General features: G+C 39.6%; 2 protein-coding genes across 12 annotated transcripts in view; both read left to right on the plus strand.

Moving 5' to 3' along the window:
* Positions 1–22,051, plus strand: part of STON2 (stonin 2) — a 190,842-nt gene that overhangs the window by 49,597 nt on the left and 119,194 nt on the right. For all 10 annotated transcript variants that reach the window (XR_010122343.1, XM_055288542.2, XM_055288538.2 and 7 more), the window contains one exon: positions 21,111–21,308. Coding sequence is in view for 9 of the 10 variants with exons in the window: in XM_055288542.2 (XP_055144517.1) it covers positions 21,111–21,308 (198 nt within the window). In the remaining variant the exon portion in view is untranslated. The remainder of the gene's footprint in view (positions 1–21,110; positions 21,309–22,051) is intronic.
* LOC129487588 (small ubiquitin-related modifier 3) lies at positions 14,202–15,971 on the plus strand. Of its 2 annotated transcripts, XM_055288554.2 has the most exons (2): positions 14,202–14,486; positions 14,553–15,971. In XM_055288554.2, exons 1-2 carry the CDS (start codon positions 14,336–14,338, stop codon positions 14,645–14,647), a joined length of 246 nt encoding a protein of 81 aa, XP_055144529.1. In that variant the 5' UTR covers positions 14,202–14,335; the 3' UTR covers positions 14,648–15,971. The 2 variants fall into 2 exon arrangements, with proteins under 2 accessions (XP_055144529.1, XP_055144528.1); XM_055288553.2 differs by having other exon boundaries at positions 14,286–15,971.

Consider the following 22,051-nt stretch of genomic DNA (forward strand, 5'->3'; position numbering starts at 1 on the left):
CACGATTGCACCACTGCACTCCAGCCTGGGTGACAAGAGTGAGACTCCATCTCAAAAAAAAAAAAAAAAAAAAAATGGTTAAAATAAAATGAGAGTGACAAAAGCCTTTTTTTTTTTTTTTTTTTTTTTTTTTTTTTTTTTTTGAGACTGAGTCTCACTCTTGTTGCCCAGGCTGGAGTGCAGTGGTGTGATCTCAGCTTACTGCAACCTCTGCCTCTGGGTTCAAGTGATTCTCTTGCCTCAGCCTCCTGAGTTACTGGGACTGCAGGCACCCGCCACCATGCCCAGCTAATTTTTGTATTTTTAGTAGAGACGGGTTTTACCATGTTGGCCAGACTGGTCTTGAACTCCTGACCTCAGGTGGGTGATCCACCCACCTCAGCCTCCCAAAGTGCTGGGATTACAGGCATGAGCCACTACGCCTGGCCTGACAAAACCCTTTGTATAGCCATATATATGGAAAGACAGCATCAGTTCTTCAGACCTGAGTTTACTAGGAATGAGGAAGCATATGGAATCATACCCCTTGAATCTTTTATAAAAATTACGTTCAACATTAAAACCTTTGATATTTGAGGGAGGCCAAATGAGGGATTCATACTTCTTTGACTTCATAAGACCTCTTTGGGTTGGGCCATGTTGATAAATGATCTCTTTAGAAGATTTTTATTAGAACCTTTAATGTCAAATACTTAAATTAGCCACAAGAACTCAGTTCACATCTCCAATTTGAGATTGCCATATGATTTAAGGTTGTGTGGTGAAAAATGTCAACAAATTTAACTGAAAACTCATTTATTGAACTCTGAACTAGATGATAGATATTCTACAAAACCATGAGCAGAACCAGAGTGTTTGAAAAAAAAAAAACTTCTGGTGAATGTATTTAAATAAAAATGAAATTTTGTATAGTTTTCTGAAGAAATTTTTTTGAAAATGAACCTAAACCCATCTCATGTCTTATTCATGTTGGGTCCTTTAGCCAATAGTGTTCCTGACTTTCTTTAGCTACAAAAAGTTTGACTAACATATAAGACTTCCTCTGGCTTTAAAATTCCACCAGGTACCAGGAAGAATATAGCAGTCAGCTCATCTATCATCTAAAATCTTTATACTGTTCTCTCAAAGCCAAGGCTGATTTTAAGTATGTGCGTTTTACAAGTGTGGGTGTGTTTAGAACATATTTGCAAATGCCTGCAGACAAATGGACTAAAAGAGCAAAGTTCATCCTTAAAATTAAAAAAAAAAAAAATTAAGGCCCTGTTGTCAGCATGAAGCTTCCTGTTCACTCATACGCTGACCTTCCTCCAGGGACATGGTAATTTTTCTGCAAGGCCAGGGCTGAATTGGACCCATTATGCAGATACTGCAGGATGTGCATAATTACAAACAACAACAAAAAAACCCTTTCATTTCCGGAACATTTGTCCCATAGCCCAAGCAAACACTAGTATTCCCTTATGCTTCAAACGTCTTCCCTAAAAGCTTGGGCTAAGGCCTTCCCATTGTGTCTGGGGAAACTAATTATCTGCCACCAGAGAAAGAGCCACTTGTTTGGGGGAGGATCAGAGGTGACGTCAGCCATTTAAGAGGGAGGCAGGGATGACAGCTGAGAGGCTTCATCCTGAAGAAGACTAGCCCAGCCGTTAATTTCTATTATGTTGTTCATTCTGGCTAATGGTAGTGAGTGGTGGGTGGGGGTGGAATAAGATATCCCAACCCTTTTGGTGAATATGTGGACAAGGCCCACTGCATTTTGCATGCATATGTAATTCCCCCTGCGACAGAAGAGGCTTTATTTTTTTTAATACCATCAATTGTTCTTCTGTGCTTCTAAATGTAGTTAATGACCTTTGTGAAGCCTGTCTCAGAGGATGCTGTACCCAGGAATAAATTTCAGCAGAGCCCTTCCTTCTCAGGGCTGATCCTCTCCCCTGGGCTCCATCTGCTGTAACTGCACTGCCTCTTTCACCGTTCCAGGCCAGTTCACTGCTGCCCTGGCTGTTCCCTCTGCCCTGAGAGCTTTTCCTCCACATTTTCACTCCAAACTCTGCTCAAGCTTCACCTCTGCAGGGGTGGGGCAGAACCCTCCACCTCCACTCTCTAGCTTTTTTCTGCTTCAAATGTCTTCACAGCCCATGCCTCTACCTGCAATTGGGTCAAATATGCATTAACTTGTTTATTATCTCTCTTCTCCATAAAGGGAAGGACTTTGTCTATCTATTTATTCTTTATTCCAGAATATGGTTTGAGGAACTTAGTAGGTGCCCACCTAGGATTTGCTGGACTAGTGAAGGGAGAGAGAAAAGATGGACATGAAACCTTCTGCAGAATGACTAAGTGACTGACTCCCATTTGTGGGGCTAATGAGCTGTTAGGTAGAACTTGAAGGATGGCGCCCTCAGTGAAATCAGCTTGTTGTTTTTTAAACAAGATAGGCAAGGAAACTGGCCTCTTACCCATCCTGTCCCCTTTTTTTCAGCTGTTTTCATCAGGTTATGATTTCCCATTGTTCGACACACATATGTACGTGCATACATGGGTGTATACGCACCATGGACATATACATAGGTACATACACACATACATACATACACATACACAAATACACCTATATTTTTTTCCTGAGGGCTGCTTTAAAAAGCACATTTAAAAGCAATAGTTTTGTTGTATTTAAAAGTGTCATCATGCCACGGAGGATGGTGAAGTGCTTTTAAAGATAACTCTTTCCAGTATCTAAAAGGAAACAAAATATTTTATTAAAACTCCAATATTCCCCTCTTGCAGAGAATGTGCAAGCTCACCCAGAGAGGCCATGTGGCCTAGCTCACTCTTGGTGTGGGATACAAAACAGAATAAACTACCCAAGCATGCATCAATTAACTAGTTCATTCATGCAGAAAAAAATGTAGGTGCTGGGAATACAATTATGGGAGAGCTGGACACAGTCCCTGCTCTCCCCACGTTGAAGTTGCCTAACAGTTGGGCAATCTGTTACTAATGGAGCTTTTGGGGAGTGAACAAGTGCTCCTCTAAGCCAGTCCTGGGAGCAGTAGCTGCTTCGTGTTGCCAGCTATGAAAAAGCAGAGGAGCCACAGTTAAAGAATGGAGTTAGATCTATTTTCTGTGCATGGATGGGCACATTTACAACATCAAAAAAATCCTATAGCTCTGGTGATTAAACATCAAAATATAAAGGACATGACATCAAAATATATGTATTTAAAATTTTAATCTACCCAGGGTCCTGAAGGACAAGAAGAAAGAAAAACATTGTATTAGCTGACAACTTGCAGGTTTATTATTCACATAATCTATGTTATTTTGAGCTCCCACTCTATGCTCAGATTCAAGTCATGTTCAAGCACTGTGGATACAGCCAAATACTCCTGCCCCATGGAGCCCACATTCTGCGGGGGGACAGGGAGGGGGGTTCATACCAGAAACACACTAAAGAAGTAAATATAAAGTAAGTGTGTTAGGGGCTGGGTGGGATGGCTTACGCCTGTAATCCCAACACTTTGGTAGGCTGAGGCAGGCGGATCACTTGAGGTCAGGAGTTTGAGACCAGCCTGGCCAACATAGTGAAACCCTGTCTCTACTAAAAATACAAAAATCAGCTGGGCGCCTGCCTGTAATCCCAGTTACTCGAGAGGCTGAGGCAGGAGAATTGCTTCAACCAGGGAAGCAGAGGTTGCAGTGAGCTGAGATTGTGCCACTGCACTCCAGCCTAGGCAACAGAGCAAGACTGTGTCTCCAAAAAATAAAATAAATAAATAAAAATAATACAGTAAGTGTGTCGGGTAACAACGTGGGAAGGAGAGAAAAATGAGGCAAAAGAAGGGACTGTGGTGAGGAGGATGTGAAATTTTCCATAGGGCCAGGGAGTGACTGAGAGGTAAATGTGAGTGAAGACCTGGGGGAAACGGGGCAGCAAGCCTTGCAGAAAGTAGGGAGGAGCCTTCCAGGTGGAAGGAACAGCAAGTGAATAGCCCTTGAGGGGCAGCTGTGCTCTTGGTGTGTGACCGGAGTAGAGTGAATGTGGAGAGAAGAGAAGGAGGTGAGGCAGAAAGGTTACAGAGACTCAGACACACAGGTCCTTGGCAGACACGGTGAGGACTTTGATTTTTTATTATGGGTGAGATGGAAAGCTAACGGAGGCTTTTGAACAGAGGTGTGGCCTGATTCAACTTGAGTTTCAACGGTAATTCTGTTAGAATTGTGTGGCAGCTATGGTGTAGCGGTTGAGAGTGGTGTATCTGAGAATAGACTGGGAGGAGAGGACAGAGGTAGAGGCAAGGAGACCAGGTAGGAGGCCACTGTATCCATCCAGGCAAGAGAGGATTGCGGCTTGCAGCAGGGTGGTAGCTTGGAGAAGGCAGGAAGTGATTGGATTCCAGATGTATTTTGAAGGTAGGACTAGCAAAAATTGTGATGGAGCAACTGTGAGAAGAATCAAGGATGACTTGATGGAGCAACTGTGAGAAGAATCAAGGATGACTTGATGGTTTTGTTCTGAGCAGCTGAACGGATGCAGGAGCTGGTTTGGAGGGAATAACAGGAGCTTAGTTTTGGACATGTAAAGTTAGAGACCCAGATGGAGATGGCAATTTGGTTTGGACAAAAAAGATATGTTTGAGAATAATAACCATCACCACCTAACCCATGTTGAGTACTCTTCGTGTGCCAAGCACTTTTGCTGTTGCTTCGTCAGTATTAAACTAATTACCTTATGAGGTTTGTACTCTCTTCAGCTCCATTTTACAGGTGAGAAAAAGGAGGAACAAATGGATTTGAGCAACTTGCTCCAGACTACAGGGCTGGATTTGGTATGCAAACCAGGCAGTCTGGATCCAGGGTCCCTGATCTTAACCTCATAGGAAAAGAGAAGAGGCAGATATTGATCTTTCCTTTACTTTATTCCTTCAAGCTGGATAGATTAGGCTTGAAATACCATGATGGCAGCATCCTGTTTTTACCTGGCCCAGACATCAAAGGTCTGGCCCCTGGGAGCAGAGTCATCTCCAGGCCCAGTACTTTCTCTCTTTCAGCTAAGCTTGTGGCCTGAGGACATTCAGCTAAGAACCTGAATAAAATAACTCATCGGAGATTTCTAAGCCGAAAAATAAACAAAGCGTATTAGAGCGAATGAGAACAGTTTGTGAGAGGCAGGAGCTTTGCCTCTCCCAAATGCACTGTTCCTAGTTTCTCTTTCAAGAGAAACGTTGGCGTTTTATCTCACAAATGTAAGGAGCCCATGTGCAAATACCATTAAGTGAAATAGCTTTCTTACTGAGTAACCTGTCTTTTTTTGATATGTGGTTTTAATAAGTTTTATTACCTATTGAATAAATACAAAGGAACATTTAAGAATGTGTATTAGATTATAAAGAACAGCAGTACAACCCATCACCCAGTTTAATAAATGGAATATTGTCATCGCCAGAGGCCCTGCGTGTTTCCCTACTGATGACACCCTCCTCCCTCATCACATCCCCTTCCCTCCCCTCTGTATCACCACCTTCTGAGTTTCGTGATGATAACTACCTTACTTTTCTTGACAGTTTTACTACCTACACATGCATCAAGAATGATATAATTTAGCCTGGTTTTGAACTTTATATATATGGATTAATCCTGTATTACTCTGTGGCTTACTCCTTTAATACATTATTTGTGGGAATTGTCCATGTCAAAAACGAAAAGAACTTGTAGCTATGGTTCTTTTAGTTTTTATTACTCTGTATTCCATTATAGTAATATGCTACAATCCATTTATCCATTCTGTTTTTGATGGACATTTGGATTGTTTCTTTTCTTTTCTTTTTTTTTTGAGACGGAGTCTAGCTCTGTCGCCCTGGTTGGAATGCAGTGGCACGATCTCAGCTCACTACAACGTCCGCCTTCCGGGTTCAAGCGATTCTCCTGCCTCAGCCTCCTGAGTAGCTGGGATTACAGGCACCTGCCACCACGCTTGGCTAATTTTTTGTGTTTTTAGTAGAGATGGGGTTTCACTGTGTTGGCCAGGCTGGTCGCAAACTCCTGACCTCATAATCCGCCTGCGTCAGCCTCCCAAAGTGCTGGGATTACAGGCGTCAGCCACTGTGCCCGGCCCATTTGGGTTGTTTCTAAGATGATAATGCACTTCCATGAGCATTATTTTTGTCTTTCTATGAACATTTTTAACGTGTATCCTGGTGAACATGTGCAGGTGTTTCTCTTGTATAAAAAAGTAGGATGGGAATTGCGTGCTGTAGGATGTGTTCATATTCACCTTAATCAGATAACACCAAGCCATTTTCTAAAGTGGTTTCTAGTTACTATCCTACCAGCTGTACATGAAAGACACTGTGGCTCCATTTCCTCAGCTGCACTTAGGATTGTCATATTTTTCTATTTTTGTCATCAGGGAAGTGGAGAAAGAAAGGGGGAAGGGTAATAGGATCTTAGTACCTCATGTGGTTTTAAATTGCATTTCCTAGATTACTAACAAGGTTGAGCATCCTTTTTTGGTGCCATTTGGATTTTTCTTTCATGAAATCCCTGTTCAGCTATATTCCTGTTGGTGTCTCTGCCTTTTTCTTGCTGATTTCTAGGAGTTCCTGGTGCATTCAGTGTGTGGCACATGTTACCTCCTATCCTGTGAATGGTCTTTTCATTCTCCTTATGTCTTTTGGCAAAAATAAGTTATTTATTTTAATGATACAATTTTTTTCAATTTCTCTTTTATTATTAGTGCTTTCTGTGTCTTGGTAAAGAAAATATTTCTCTACTCCAAAGTCATGAACACATTTGGCTATATTGTCTTCTAAAATGTTTCTTGTATAGCCTTCACACTTTGACATTCAATCTAGCTAGAATTGATTTTTCTGTACAGTTTCAAGTACAAGTCTAGTTTCACTTTTTCATGTAGATATCCAGTTTTTCCAATACTGTTTTATTGTTGTTTATTTTAATGTAAATACTTATAAATATATTACTCAAAACTCAGTTTCATTCATATCTAAATAGTATGATTCTGCTTGTTAATATGGGTGAAAGCCATGCTATAATTTTTTTTTCTTTCCAACATTTATTGTAGATTTAAGGGGTACATTTGCAGGTTTGTTACCTGAGTAAATTGCCTGTTGTGGGGGTTTGGTCTACAGATAATTTTGTCACCCAACTTATGAGCATAATACCCAATAGGCAGTTTTTCAATCCTCACTCTCCTCCCACCCTCCACCCTCAAGTGGGCCCTAGGGTCTGTTGGTTTCCTCTTTATTTCTGTGTGTACTTAATGTTTAGCTCCCATTTACAAGTGAGAACATATGGTATTTGGTTTTCTGTTCCTGGGTTAATTTGTTTAGGATAATGACCTCCAGCTCCATCCATGTTGCTGCAAAGGACATGATCGCATTTTTTTTATGGCTCTGTAGTATTCCATTGTGTATATGTACCACATTTTCTTTATCCAGTTCGCCATTGGTGAGCATCTGGGTTGATTCTACATCTTTGGTATTGTGAATAGTGCTGCAAGGAGCATATGTGTGCATGTGTTGTTATTCCTTTGGGTATATACACAGTAATGGGATTGCTAGGTCAAATGGTAGTTCTGTTTTAAGTTCTTTGAGAAATCTTCAGACTGCTTTCCACAGTGGCTGAATTAATTTACATTCCCACCAGCAGTGTGTAAGCATTCTTTTTTCTCTGCAACCTCAACAGCATCTATTATTTTTTGACTTTTTGATAATAGCCATTCTGACTAGGATGAGATGGTATCTCATTGTGGTTTTGATTTGCATTCCCCTAATGATTAGTGATATTGAGCATTTTTTCATATGCTTGTTTGCCCTATTTTTATCTTCTTTTGAGAAGTGTCTGTTCATGGCCTTTGCCCATTTTAACGAGGTTGTTTGTTTTTTGCTTGTTGATTTAAGTTTCTTATAGATTCTTGACATTAGACCTTTGTCAGATGCATAGTTTGCAAATATTTTTCCCACTTTGTAGATTGTCTGTTTACTCTGTTGATAGTTTCTTTTGTTGTGCAGAAGCTCTTTAGTTTAATTAGGTCCCACTTGTCAATTTTTGTTTTTCCTGCAATTGCTTTTGGAATCTTTGCCATGAAGTTTTTGCTAGGGCCAATGTCCAGAATGGTATTCCCTATGTTTTCTTCTAGGGTTTTTATAGTTTTATGTTTTACATTTCAGCCTTTAATCCATCTTGAGTTATTTTTTATACATGGTGAGAGGTAGGAGTCCACTTTCAATCTTCTGCAAATGGCTAGCCAGTTTTCTCAGCACCATTTATTGAACAGAAAGTCTTTTCCACATTGCTTGTTATTGCTGGCTTTGCAGAAGATCAGATGGTTGTAGGTGTGCAGCTTTATTCTGGGTTCTCTAACCTGTTTCATTGGTCTATGTATCTGTTTTTATACCATACCATGCAGTTTTAATTATTGTAGCCTTGTGGTGTAGTTTGAAAATGGTAGTGTGATGTCTCTACCTGTGTTCTTTTTGCTTAGGATTGTTTTGCCATGCGAGAATTTTAATTGACATTGAAGTAAATTTATAAACCAGTTTAGGGAGAATTAACATCTTTACAACATTAAATCTTTCAGTCTCTAAATATTTATCTATTTATCTCTATCTCCATATATATATCTCCATATATATCTCTCTCCATTTATTTAATCTTATTTATTGTCTGTTAATAAACTTTATAAATGCTTCCTCTAAGGCTTAGCACATTTTTTGTTAGGTTTGATACTATATATGCTTCATACTTTTTGTTGCTATAATGAATGCTGTCTTGTTTTAAATTTCATTTTCTAAATATTTCTTGCTGGCTTTCAGAAACACAATTCATTTTTATATGTTGATTTTTTAATTAACAAGCATACTTTGCTAACATTATTAATTTGCTAACTTATGGGTAAAGTCTTTTGGTTATTTTACATATACAAAAATATCATCTGCAAATAATGATAGTTTTGTATTCTTTCACTTCTTTTCACTTCCTGCCTTACTGTGCAGGCTCTGATCATAAATATGATGTTGAACAGACATGAGGGTAATGAACATCACCATCTTGATCGGAATCTCCAAGGGTTAATTAAGCTTTATGTGATGTTTTCTGTGGGGTTTGGGGGGTATTTCTGTTAGGTTTAGGGAGTCCTTCTAATTTGCTAAAAATTACTACCATGAATAAAGACTAAAATTTATTTAGTGCTTTTTCTTTATCTATTATGATGGTAAGATTTTTCTCTTTTAATATGTTATTGCAGTGAATTACATTAATTGATTTTCTTTTTTTTTATTATTATACTTTAGGTTTTAGGGTACATGTGCACAATGTACAGGTTTGTTACATATGTATCCATGTGCCATGTTGATTTCCTGCACCCATTAACTCGTCATTTAGCATTAGGTATATCTCCTAATGCTGTCCCTCCGCCCTCCCCCAACCCCACAACAGTCCCCGGAGTGTGATGTTCCCTTTCCTGTGTCCGTGAGTTGTCATTGTTCAATTCCCACCTATGAGTGAGAACATGCAGTGTTTGGTTTTTTGTCCTTGCGATAGTTTACTGAGAATGATGTTTTCCAGTTTCATCCATGTCCCTACAAAGGACATGAACTCATCATTTTTTATGGCTGCATAGTATTCCATGATGTATATGTGCCACATTTTCTTAATCCAGTCTATTGTTGTTGGACATTTGGGTTGGTTCCAACTCTTTGCTATTGTGAATAGTGCCGCAGTAAACATACGTGTGCATGTGTCTTTATAGCAGCATGATTTATAGTCCTTTGGGTATATACCCAGTAATGGGATGGCTGGGTCAAAAGGTATTTCTAGTTCTAGATCCCTGAGGAATCGCCACACTGACTTCCACAATGGTTGAACTAGTTTACAGTCCCATCAACAGTGTAAAAGTGTTTCTATTTCTCTACATCTTCTCCAGCACCTGTTGTTTCCTGATTTTTTAATGATGGACATTCTAACTGGTGTGAGATGGTGTCTCACTGGTTTTGATTTGCATTTCTCTGATGGCCAGTGATGATGAACATTTCTTCATGTGTTTTTTGGCTGCATAAATGTCTTCTTTTGAGAAGTGTCTGTTCATGTCCTTTGCCCACTTTTTGATGGGGTTGTTTTTTTTTTTCTTGTAAATTTGTTTGAGTTCATTGTAGATTCTGGATATTAGCCCTTTGTCAGATGAGTAGGTTGCAAAAATTTTCTCCCATTCTGTAGGTTGCGTGTTCACTCTGATGGTAGTTTCTTTTGCTGTGCAGAAGCTCTTTAGTTTAATTAGATCCCATTTGTCAATTTTGGCTTTTGTTGCCATTGCTTTTGGTGTTTTAGACATGAAGTCCTTGCCCACGCCTATGTCCTGAATGGTATTGCCTAGGTTTTCTTGTAGGATTTTAATGGTTTTAGGTCTAACATTTAAGTCTTTAATCCATGTTGAATTAATTTTTGTATAAGGTGTAAGGAAGGGATCCAGTTTCAGCTTTCTACATATGGCTAGCCAGTTTTCCCAGCACCATTTATTAAATAGGGAATCCTTTCCCCATTTCTTGTTTTTGTCAGGTTTGTCAAAGATCAGATAGTTGTAGCTATGCGGCATCATTTCTGAGGGCTCTGTTCTGTTCCATTGATCTATGTCTCTGTTGTGGTACCAGTACCATGCTGTTTTGGTTACTGTAGCCTTGTAGTATAGTTTGAAGTCAGGTAGCGTGATGCCTCCAGCCTTGTTCTTTTGGCTTAGGATTGACTTGGCGATGCGGGCTCTTTTTTGGTTCCATATGAACTTTAAAGTAGTTTTTTCCAATTCTGTGAAGAAAGTCATTGGTAGCTTGATGGGGATGGCATTGAATCTATAAATTACCTTGGGCAGTATGGCCATTTTCAGGATATTGATTCTTCCAACCCATGAGCATGGAATGTTCTTCCATTTGTTTGTATCCTCTTTTATTTCATTGAGCAGTGGTTTGTAGTTCTCCTTGAAGAGGTCCTTCACATCCCTTGTAAGTTGGATTCCTAGGTATTTTATTCTCTTTGAAGCAGTTGTGAATGGGAGTTCACTCATGATTTGGCTCTCTGTTTGTCTATGATTGGTGTACAAGAATGCTTGTGATTTTTGTACATTGATTTTGTATCCTGAGACTTTGCTGAAGTTGCTAATCAGCTTAAGGAGATTTTGGGCTGAGACAATGGGGTTTTCTAGATATACAATCATGTCATCTGCAAACAGGGACAATTTGACTTCCTCTTTTCCTAATTGAATACCCTTTATTTCCTTCTCCTGCCTGATTGCTCTGGCCAGAACTTCCAGCACTATGTTGAATAGGAGTGGTGAGAGAGGGCATCCCTGTCTTGTGCCAGTTTTCAGAGGGAATGCTTCCAGTTTTTGCCCATTCAGTATGATATTGGCTGTGGGTTTGTCATAGATAGCTGTTATTATTTTGAGATACGTCCCATCAATACCTAATTTATTGAGAGTTTTTAGCATGAAGCGTTGTTGAATTTTGTCAAAGGCCTTTTCTGCATCTATTGAGATAATCATGTGGTTTTTGTCTTTGGTTCATTAATTGATTTTCTAATGTTAACCCATGTATTCTCAACAGGGTGATATTATCCCCAAGGGGACTAAAAATAGTTCTTGAGTAGGGCAAATAAATTGTAATTTTTATTGTATACAGAATAGCTATAATATATAGATATACAGTACAAAAGTAAACATATATGTGTAGCATTAAAATTTCAAAAACTTTTACTTTGCAAAAACTCTGTGAAAAGGATGAAAAGACAAGTTACAGACTGGGAGAAAATATTTGCAAACCACAGCCAACAAAGGACTAGTATCAGGCCAGGCACAGTGGCTCATGCCTGTAATCCCAGCACTTTGGAAGGCCAAGGCAGGTGGATCACTTGAGCCCAGGAGTTTGAGACCAGCCTGGGCAACATAGTGAAACCCCATGTCTATGAAAATACGAAAAATTAACTAGGCATAGTAGTGTGTACCTGTAGTTCCAGCTACTCTGGAGGCTGAGGTGGGTGGATCGCTTGAACCTGGGAGGTGGAGGTTACAGTGGGCTGAGATGGCAGCACTCCACTCCAACCTGGACAATAGAGTGAAATACTGTCTCAGAATAAAAACAAAAGGACTAGTATCTAGAATATATAGAAAAATCTCAAAACCCAACAGTAAAAAGTTCCCATTAAAAAAATGGGCTAGGCCAGGTGTTGTGGCTTACGCCTGTAATCCCAGCACTTTGGGAGGCCAAGGTGGGTGTTCACCTGAAGTCAGGAGTTCGAGACCAGCCTGACCAACGTGGTGAAACGCCGTCTCTACTAAAAATACAAAATTAGCCGGGCGTGGTGGCACATGCTTGTAATTCCAGCTACTTGGGTGGCTGAGGCAGGAGAATTGCTTGAACCCAGGAAGTGGTGGTTGTGGTGAGCTGAGATCACGACATTGCACTCCAGCCTGGGCAACAAGAATGAAACTCCATCTTCCAAAAAAAAAAAAAAGGAAAATGAGCTAAAGAAATAAACATATGTTTCACCAAAGAGAGTATATCAAGATAGTAAGTAATCACATGAAAAGATATTCAATATCATTATCCATTAGGGAAATACAAATTAAAATGATCCTTTCACTGCACATCTATTAGAATAACTGAAATAAAAAGTAATGGTAAGACTAAATGCTAGTGAGGATGCCAAGAGATTGGATCATTCATGCATTGCTGGTGGGAATATAAAATGGTACAACCACTTTGGAAAACAGTTTGGTGGTTTCTTATGAAACTAAACATGCAATTACCATATGACCCAGCAATTGCACTCTTAGACTTTATCCCAGAGAAATGGAAACGTAGGTTCATACAAAAACCTGTACACAAATGTTTATAGCAGCTTTATTCATAATAGCTAAGAACCAAAAACAGCCTAGATGTCCTTTGATGGGGAAAGAAGGAAACTAACTGTGATATATGTATACCATGGAATACTACTCAGCAATAAAAAGGAATGAACTACTGGTACATGCAACAACTCAGATGAAGCTCAAAGGCATTAAGCTGAGTAATAAAAGCCAGTCCTAAAAAGTTGTATAATGCATGATTCCATTTATATTGCAGTCTTGAAGTGACAAAATTATAGAAATGAAAAACAGATTAGTGGTTGTCAAAGGTTAGGAACAGCATGGAGATGGAGGCAAGGTAGGAGGGAAATGGGCATGCTTATAGAAGTGCAGCATGAAAGATCTTTGCAGTGATGGAACTGTTCTGTATCTTGACTGTGGTGGATGCATGAACCTACACATTGATAACATTGCATAGAACTAGATACACACACACACACACACACACCCAAGTACATGTAAAACTGGGGAAATCTGAATAAGATTGGTGGATTGTATTAATGTCAGTTTTCTGATTGTAATATTCTACTAGAGGAGGGGAATTCAAGAGAGAGTGATTAGGGGAAATAATGTACAAGAAGTTTCCTTAGGGGGACAATAATGAGAAAAAGGTTGAGAAACACTGTTAAACCAACCTTATATAAATTGGATAACTCAGTTTAGTCATTATATAATTCTCCTTTTCACAGATCACTGAATTCTCTTTGATAATTTGTTTGGGATTCTTTTACCTATGTCCATGATTGAGATTATTCTGTAATTCTCCTTTTAGAGACTTTACATATAAATTGGGTATATATTGTCAGTTTTTGGTGTCTAACCTTACAAATGCTAACCTTATCAAATGAGTAGATGAGTGGCCTTTCTTCTTGTGTACTCTGGAGTAGTTAGTGGAAAATTAAAAAATTTTTTTTTCCTTTAACGTTTGATAGAACTTTTCAGTAAAAGCACCTGGCCTGACGTTTTTCTGGTGGGAAGATTTTATGTCTTGGTTCACTTTATTTCAAGGTTATTGGACAAGTCAGGTTTTTAACTTTCGTCTTGAATCAGTTTTGAAAAGTTATATTTTGTTAGGATTTCTATAGTTTTATCCGTGTTTATGTGTTGGTATAAAGACATTTATTATTTCCCCTCATTTCCTTCTAAATATAGTCTTTGTAATTGTGTACGCTTTTCATTCCTACTGTTATTTGACATTAATTCTATTAGTCTTCTCTAAGAACATTTTATCTGTGTATTTTAAAATTTTTTAAATAGGCGTGCCTCGTGCACGCGCACAGCCACGTGACCCCGTGCCGACCAACGGGCGCGCCGGGATGTGGGGGGATAAAGCGCGGCCCCGCGCACAGTTGCGGCGGGAGAGCGGCGGGGCCGAGAGCGTGACTCGCCCGCTCCGCGCCGCCTGCCCGCGCCTCCCGCGCAGCCATGTCCGAGGAGAAGCCCAAGGAGGGCGTGAAGACAGAGAATGACCACATCAACCTGAAGGTGGCCGGGCAGGACGGCTCTGTGGTGCAGTTCAAGATCAAGAGGCACACACCGCTGAGCAAGCTGATGAAGGCCTACTGCGAGAGGCAGGGCTTGTCAATGAGACAGATTAGATTCAGGTTCGACGGGCAACCAATTAATGAAACCGACACTCCAGCACAGCTGGAGATGGAGGAGGAGGACACCATCGACGTGTTCCAGCAGCAGACAGGAGGTGCGCCGGAGAGCAGCCTGGCAGGGCACAGTTTCTAGAGGGCCTGTCCCCAGCCCGGGCCATCCGTCCTCGCATTACTGTTGAATGGTGAGCACGTGACCATGCCGACCACAAAGGCGTCTGCGGAAACTCGAGGACGTTTACCACAATGATTTTCCTCTCTTTGATGTACTTCAAGTGCAACTCAAAACTATATCTGCAGGGATGGATCTGTAACTTAAATTGGGCCAATCAGAATTGTTATCTTTGTTCAGGTAAAATGAGTTGCAAGATATTTTGGGTTTTTTTGTGTGTTCATTTGTGTTCCCCGCCCCCCAAAACATTTTTTTAACCCCAAAATTATAGCCTGAATGTTCATTTTTAGTCCGGCCAGGGATCTGACTCCTGAGTTGGTTGCCTCTCCCCTGCTCACTCCAGTCACATAGAGAATTGGTGTTTCCCGTAGTGGGGATGCAGCTGTTGGACAGGTATTGGGGGCAAGGTGGGTAGGGAGGACAGACTGTCACTTGCTGTTACAGGCACAGGTGATTAAAATGCTAAATATTGCAAATTTAAGCTTTGTCAGTATATGGAAAAGTTGAAGGGAAAATACTGGAATGCTTCTTCAAAGGTTAAAAAATAACCGAGTCTTTTGGTAGTTTGACCCCACATGCTCTCTGGCCCTCAAGCATGTAACCTCGGGGTCTGAGGCCCAGGACCCACCCCCTGCCACCCCTCCCACCCCACTCCCTGCTCAGTGCCTGGCGTTGGTACACAGGCAAGGGTTGGCACAACCAAAATTGGCTTTTTTCTTCCTCTTAATATTGAAGAAATTCCCACATTTCTCATTTGGTAATGGTGTTGTGGCCTCAGATTTCTTCTAGTATTTGCTTCTGATGAATAACTATGGTCTATACATTAAAAAGTAAGATTAAGTATTGCTGAATTTGCAGTTACGTTGTCGTGTATAAGAGCTACTTCCAAGTGTGGTTACAAATGAACCCATGGAATGATGACTTCATGTTCTTCTCGTGGGTTTGTGCCGTGCTGCTTTCCAAATATGTATTGAATTTATGCATTAGTCTGGTGATTTCAGTTCTGTGAAATATTTTGGGATCTATACCAATTAAACATCTTCATAGTTCTGCCTATTGTCCTTCCCTGAGGCTCCATTGCTGCTTGGTGGCCATTCTCTGCCTTTTTGTAGTCACCTGAACAACGACCCATCATCTCTTGCTTGCTTGAAATCTGGCTGAAATGTTCTCATTTCCTGTTTGCTCTATGGGCTCAGGTGGGATGTTTGTTGGCTCTGTTGTGTTTATTCACCAATTTGTACATTATTTGTTGTCCTTTACTACTGTAAACAGTAAATATAGTTTGGTATTCTGTCAAAAAAATTTTTTTAAAATAATTTATGCTTTTATATTTATTATTTCCTTTTTCTAACATTCTCTGATTTATTTTGCACTACTTTTGTATCTTAATAAGTTGGGAGCTTATTGTATTAAGTTTCAGTTGTCTTCTAATATAAGCTGACAATACTGCTTACATATATTAAAATTTTCACGTACAGTATTTTCATTATTGCTTGATTCAAAATATTTCCTAATATTTATTAAGATTTCTTCTTTGGCCAGTGAATTATTTAGAAGTATGTTTCTTAATTTTTAAATTTTTCAAATTGTTTTTTATCTAGTGTAGACAACTAGATAGTAGTTAACCAGACAACTAGTTAGATAACTAGATACTTAATTGTATCGTAACCAGTATTTGTGGTCTGTATACCAATTTTTTGAAATTTGTTCCAGCTTGCTTCATGTCAAGTGATAGCATGTTATCACTTATCATAAAAATTCTTGGTGTTATTATAAAAAAATATGCATTCTTCACCGGTTGAGTGTAATGTTCTGTGATCATTAGATCAGCATGTTCATTTTGTTGTTTAAAGCTTCCGTTTGCTTGCTGATATTTTTGCTTGCTTGATATGTCAATAACAGAGATGTATTTTAACATCTTCCATTATGATGATGGACATTTCTTACTTTCTTACAGTTCTGTCAATTTTTGCATTAATAATTTTGAGGCTATATTATTAAATATATCCAAGTTTAGGATTATTATATTTCTGATGAATTGTACTTTTTGTCATTTTGTTGTAAAGTCTATCCATAATATATAACTATATCAACTTTCTTTTCATTAATATTTTATCTTATGTGGCTTTCCCATCCCTTTACTTTCATCATTGATAATCCTTTATATTTTAGATATATTTTTTGTGCATACCATGTTAAATTTCATTTCTTAATTCAACCTGACAGTCTTTTTATCTTGAATGCTTAGTCCATTTAGGTTTATTTTTAAGTACTGATATAGTTTTATTTCTAACCTCTTACATTTCTTTCATTTCACCTTTCTTTCCTCCTGTAAGGATATTTATAGTTTTTGTTTGTCTAAATTGTCTTTATTTTTTTCCCTTGTTCTGTGAAGATATTTCACTGGGTATGTAATTCTAACTTCATAGTTATTTTTCTGTCTACACATTGAAGTGCACCTTGGCTTCTCCTGCTCTGGAAAGAGGTGGTAGTCAGTGTAAACATTCTTCGTTTGAAGGTAATGTGTATTTTCTCTTTGATGGCTGTTGTTTTTGGTCTTACGTAGTTTTGGTGTCTATTTGTAGATTTATTTTTAGTTACCCTGCTTGAGATGCCTTGGAATTTCTAATCTGACAAGTAAAATCTTTCATAAATTCTAGGGAATTTTCAACCAGTATTTTTTCAAATATTGCCCCTCTACCATTTTCTTTCTCCTCTCCTTAGGAAGTCAGATTAGATGTCTGTGAGACTGTCTCACACTGCCCTCCGTGTGTCTTCATCTCTCTTTCATATTTTCATCTTTTTGTCTATGTTATCCATTCAATTTTGTATTTACTGTAGTATATTTTTTCTTCTCTGGAAATTTATTTAGTTCTTTTTCAATTGTACATGCTCCTTTTTCATATTTTTAATTTCTATTTCCTTAAACAGATTAAACATAGTTGTATTTTTTGTTCAACAATTCTCGTGTCTGAAAATTCTTTGCAAATCTCATTCTGCCTGTTCACCCCACCCACCCACACACTTTGCTGGTTCTTGTTCATGGTAACTTGATTTCTTATGCATTTTGTGATTTATTTATTTGTTATTTATTATTTTTTCTACCATGTGCACATCAACTTAGGAACATTCTGTCTGAGGAGGCTAGTTTGAAGGTATCTTCGTTCAGAAAGGATTATTGGCCAGGCGTGGTGGCTCACGCCTGTAATCCTAACACTTTGGGAGGCAGAGGCGGGCAGATGGATCACTTGAGGTCAGGAGTTCAAGACCAGCCTGGCCAACATGGTGAAACGTGTCTCTACTAAAAATAAAAAAAAAAAATTGGCCGGGCATGGTGGCAGGAGCCTGCAGTCCCAGCTACTTGGGAGGCTAAAACATGAGAATCACTTGAGCCCGGGAGGTGGAGATTGCAGTGAGCTGGGATTGCACCACTGCACTCCAGCCTGGGCAGCAAAGCGAGACTCTGTCTCAAAAAAAAAAAAAAAAAAGAGGCATTATTATAGTATTTGCTTTTCCTGGATGCCTGAGGCTACTAACCTGGAAGTACTTAAACTAGTCTCAACTTGGAGGTTTTTCAGACCACACAAGTACTTTTAGCTGTACACCCCTATGTGAAAAAGTTTGTGGTTATTAATTCTCAGGAGATATTTTTTCCTCTATTCTTCACGCAATCCTAAGGCAGACAATTTTCTTTGCTATCTCCAGCTACGGGTGGAGGTTATTTCCAACTTACCCTTTAAGCCTTTTAGGAATTCTCACTTTATGCATCAGCTCTTCTGTCCCCCATCTTCGGTTGGCCCTAGGTTCTTTATCATTTGCCTTCTTCATAAGAGGTTTGGAAAACTCAAGAGTCTGGTTTGTTCAGAATCTTGAGAGTGAAAATCAGCTTGTGTCCTCTGTTTACTCTTTTGGGGTTGCAGCTTTCACTCGGCCTCTGATGATTCTTTACTTTGTTGCTCACCCTGTGATGCATTTTAAATAATGTTATTACATTTTACAAATATTTTAATTTCATTTCCATAGTAGTTTAAAGTATCTAAACCACCATACTATAGGAAATGGCATCATATAGCAAGCTTTTATGAATTTGGCTTTGCTTTTTACTTTTGGTTGGTTTATAAAAAAATTTTATTTTTTCTTCTTTTTTAGTATTTTAATTTTTTTCTATGTTTAGGGTGGGGGTTATAGATACCAGTCCAATTTTAATATTCTGTATTTAGTATAGACTGTTATGGAATGATTTGTGGTGCTTCTGTTGATATAACCAACAAATATTTGTTGAATGCCTGCCTTATACCAGGCACTATTCCAGGAATGGGGGTGTGGAAGTGAACATAATAGACAAAAATCCCTGCCCCCTCAAGGAGCTTGGATTCTAGTATGGAAGACGGGTGTGTAGTACATTATACAGTGATAACACTAAGGAAAAATAAAGCAGGGAAGGGGACCCCGCATCTTTGGAGAGAATAGCTCAGGAATATGCAGAAAGGGTGACATTTTTAAAGAAAAGAGGATATGAACAATAAGCACTCCAGAAAAAGGACCTAAATGCTTTACAAATGCCTAAGAGAATAAGGAATGAAAAATTTTATATTTATACTATTGCAAGCATTGATGTTTATTCTTTCTTCTTTCTTAAATCTCAGTTTTTCTTTTTCTACTTGTTTTGGTTTTCCCAGCAGGAGAACTGACTTTATCATCTTGGGCAAGTTTCTTAATGTCTTTGAGTTAAAATAAGACTACTGCCTATCTCTCAGGATAGACGGATGAAACAAGACATTTGTAAAATACCTGACATTTGATGGGTACTCAATACATGGTAGTTTCTCTTGTTTTCATTCTTCCTGTCTTATCTAGGCTATTTTCAGCACTTGTTTCAGTACCTGTTGGTAAATTTGCAATGATATGATTCTTTTTTTTTTTTTTTTTTTTTTTTGAGATAGAGTTTCTCTCTTGTTGTCCAGGCTGGAGTGCAATGGCGCGATCTCACTGCGACACCCACCTCCTGGGTTCAAGCGATTCTTGTGTGTCAGCCTCCCAAGTAGCTGGGATTATAGGTGCCCGCCACCATGCCCAGCTAATTTTTGTATTTTTTTTAGTAGATTCGGGGTTTCACCATGTTGGCAGGCTGGTCTTGAACTCCTGACCTCAGGTGATCCACACCCCCTCGGCTTTCCAAAGTCCTGGGACTACAGGCGTGAGCCACCGTGCCCGGCCCCCCTCGGCTTTCCAAAGTTCTGGGATTACAGGCGTGAGCCACCGTGCCCGGCCCCCCTCGGCTTTCCAAAGTCCTGGGATTACAGGCGTGAGCCACCATGCCCGGCCGTAATGATATGATTCTTATGCAGCACCGTGGAGACAGCATGTGATAGGAAATTAACTAAAGACAAATTAGAAGAATTCGAAAGTTTCAAATTTGAAAGATTTTAAAAATCCTTTCTAAAGTAGTTTTTAAAGTCTGATTTGGTTCTCAAGGCTAAGGAGATAAAGCCAAGCTTCGTACATTTTCCCCTTAAAGGTATTTTTCATTGTATTGCAGCAGGTTGGCAGTCTCAATAAATCTCCATTTGTATATGTGACAGTCAGCAGAATCTCCAGTTACAGTCAACCCAAAGCAAGCAGGGGCATGCCACATACATGTTCATATATAGTTACATATCTACTCTTTATCCTTTAACCTAAACTGGCTCTAATGTTTCAGTGTAAATTGATGAGTTTTTTTGTGCCACTAAAAATGGAGGAAATGTAACAGTAAGGGTGAAACTGCAAGATTCCTGTAGTTTGGGTTTGAAAGAAGCAGAAATCTAAGTTAAGAAGCAAAATTAGGACCTGAAGTGACTTGTGTTCCTTTAGTGAGATTTTCTTTGATTGGAGAGTCCTGGGACCTTACTTTTCTTTTCTTTTCTTTTTTTTTTTTTGAGACGGAGTCTCGTTCTGTTGCCCAGGCTGGAGTGCGGTGGCGCGATCTCCGCTCGCTGCAAGCTCTGCCTCCCAGGTTCATGCCATTCTTCTGCCTCAGCCTCCTGAGTAGCTGGGACTACAGGCGCCCACCACCATGCCTGGCTAATTTTTTGTATTTTTAGTAGAGATGGGGTTTTACCGTGTTAGCCAGGATGGTCTCGATCTCCTGACCTCGTGATCCGCCCGCCTCAGCCTCCCAAAGTGCTGGGATTACAGGTGTGAGCCACCGCACCCAGCCGGGACCTTACTTTTCATACTGGTTTTGATACTGACTCACCATGGGGTCTCAGTCAATCAGTTTTTCCTGTCTGTGTCATGAGTGATACTCTCCATACAAGACTTCCTTGCCTCGTATGACTGTTGAGATTTCATATGATGTGAGTAACATCAAAGTAAGATAAGCACTAAAGATAAACAAAGTACAACTATTTATATTGTACGCTTTTGGTTTTTGGTCTCTCCCCAGCCCTACCATTGACCATGCCCTGCTGGACATGCCCTTCCTTTGACTCCCTGGGGAGATGCCCTCTGACTTCTGAGAGCAGCTGGACCACCCATTCTGAAGACACCAGCAGTCCTAGCTTTGGATGTTCATATACAGACCTACAGCTCATCAATGCTGAGGAGCAGACAAGTGGCCAGGTTTCTGGGGCTGACTCGACTGGTAAGATGGAGCTCTAAGCCAGAGGGCTTTGCAAATCACTTTTGGTGTACCCAGGTCCACTTTAAAGTCCTTTTAAAAATCGCTGCAGCTGGCTTCCTTTGCAGAATGAGTTCAAGTGTTGTTATCCAGTCAAAAAGCTAGAACCCAAAGTGGCTGGAAATTGCTTTGGGGAAGATGTATGCACAAATTGGATCCTTGGTTGGCAGATTATTCATACTCGGCAACCATTTGACGGTGTATCTTAATATGTTGTTTTCTGACTGTTTGGTATAAATACCATTCTCTGTCAATTTATTTTCTCCTGCGATTACTGAACTGTGTGTAAATATGCACAAGGCTGAATCTTTCATCCTATTACCCATGCATCTTGCCTTTTCAGTAAGAGGGAGGTAGATTTAAGCAGAGAAAACGAATGTTATGTGAAACAGAATGAGAATCAAGACTCAGCCACTGTGTCCAGACTATAAATCATTTTACACTTAAGTGTTTATTCTGTTGTGCCTTGGTTGAGTGATACATCAATCGGCAATGCACTATGCCTCATTTATTAAACTTTCCAGTGGCGTAAGATGGAATGCTGGCTTTCTTTGCAGGTGGAATGTGGGTCTGTTAACAAGTGCTGAATTACAGGCAAGGTTTGGGAATGGCATTGGAAAGATACTTGGCATTGCAAAGATGTTCTTGGTGTTTTGGTTATTTGGCCCAAGAGATTGGCTTCTTCTGAAAGTGATGAAGTTACTGCT

This window comes from Symphalangus syndactylus, chromosome 8 (assembly GCF_028878055.3).
Source record: "Symphalangus syndactylus isolate Jambi chromosome 8, NHGRI_mSymSyn1-v2.1_pri, whole genome shotgun sequence".
Lineage (NCBI taxonomy): Eukaryota > Metazoa > Chordata > Mammalia > Primates > Hylobatidae > Symphalangus > Symphalangus syndactylus.

Excerpts from the sequence above, each read along its gene's own strand:
- LOC129487588 (XM_055288553.2), top strand. The coding sequence starts at position 14,336 with ATGTCCGAGGAGAAGCCCAAGGAGGGCGTGAAGACAGAGAATGACCAC.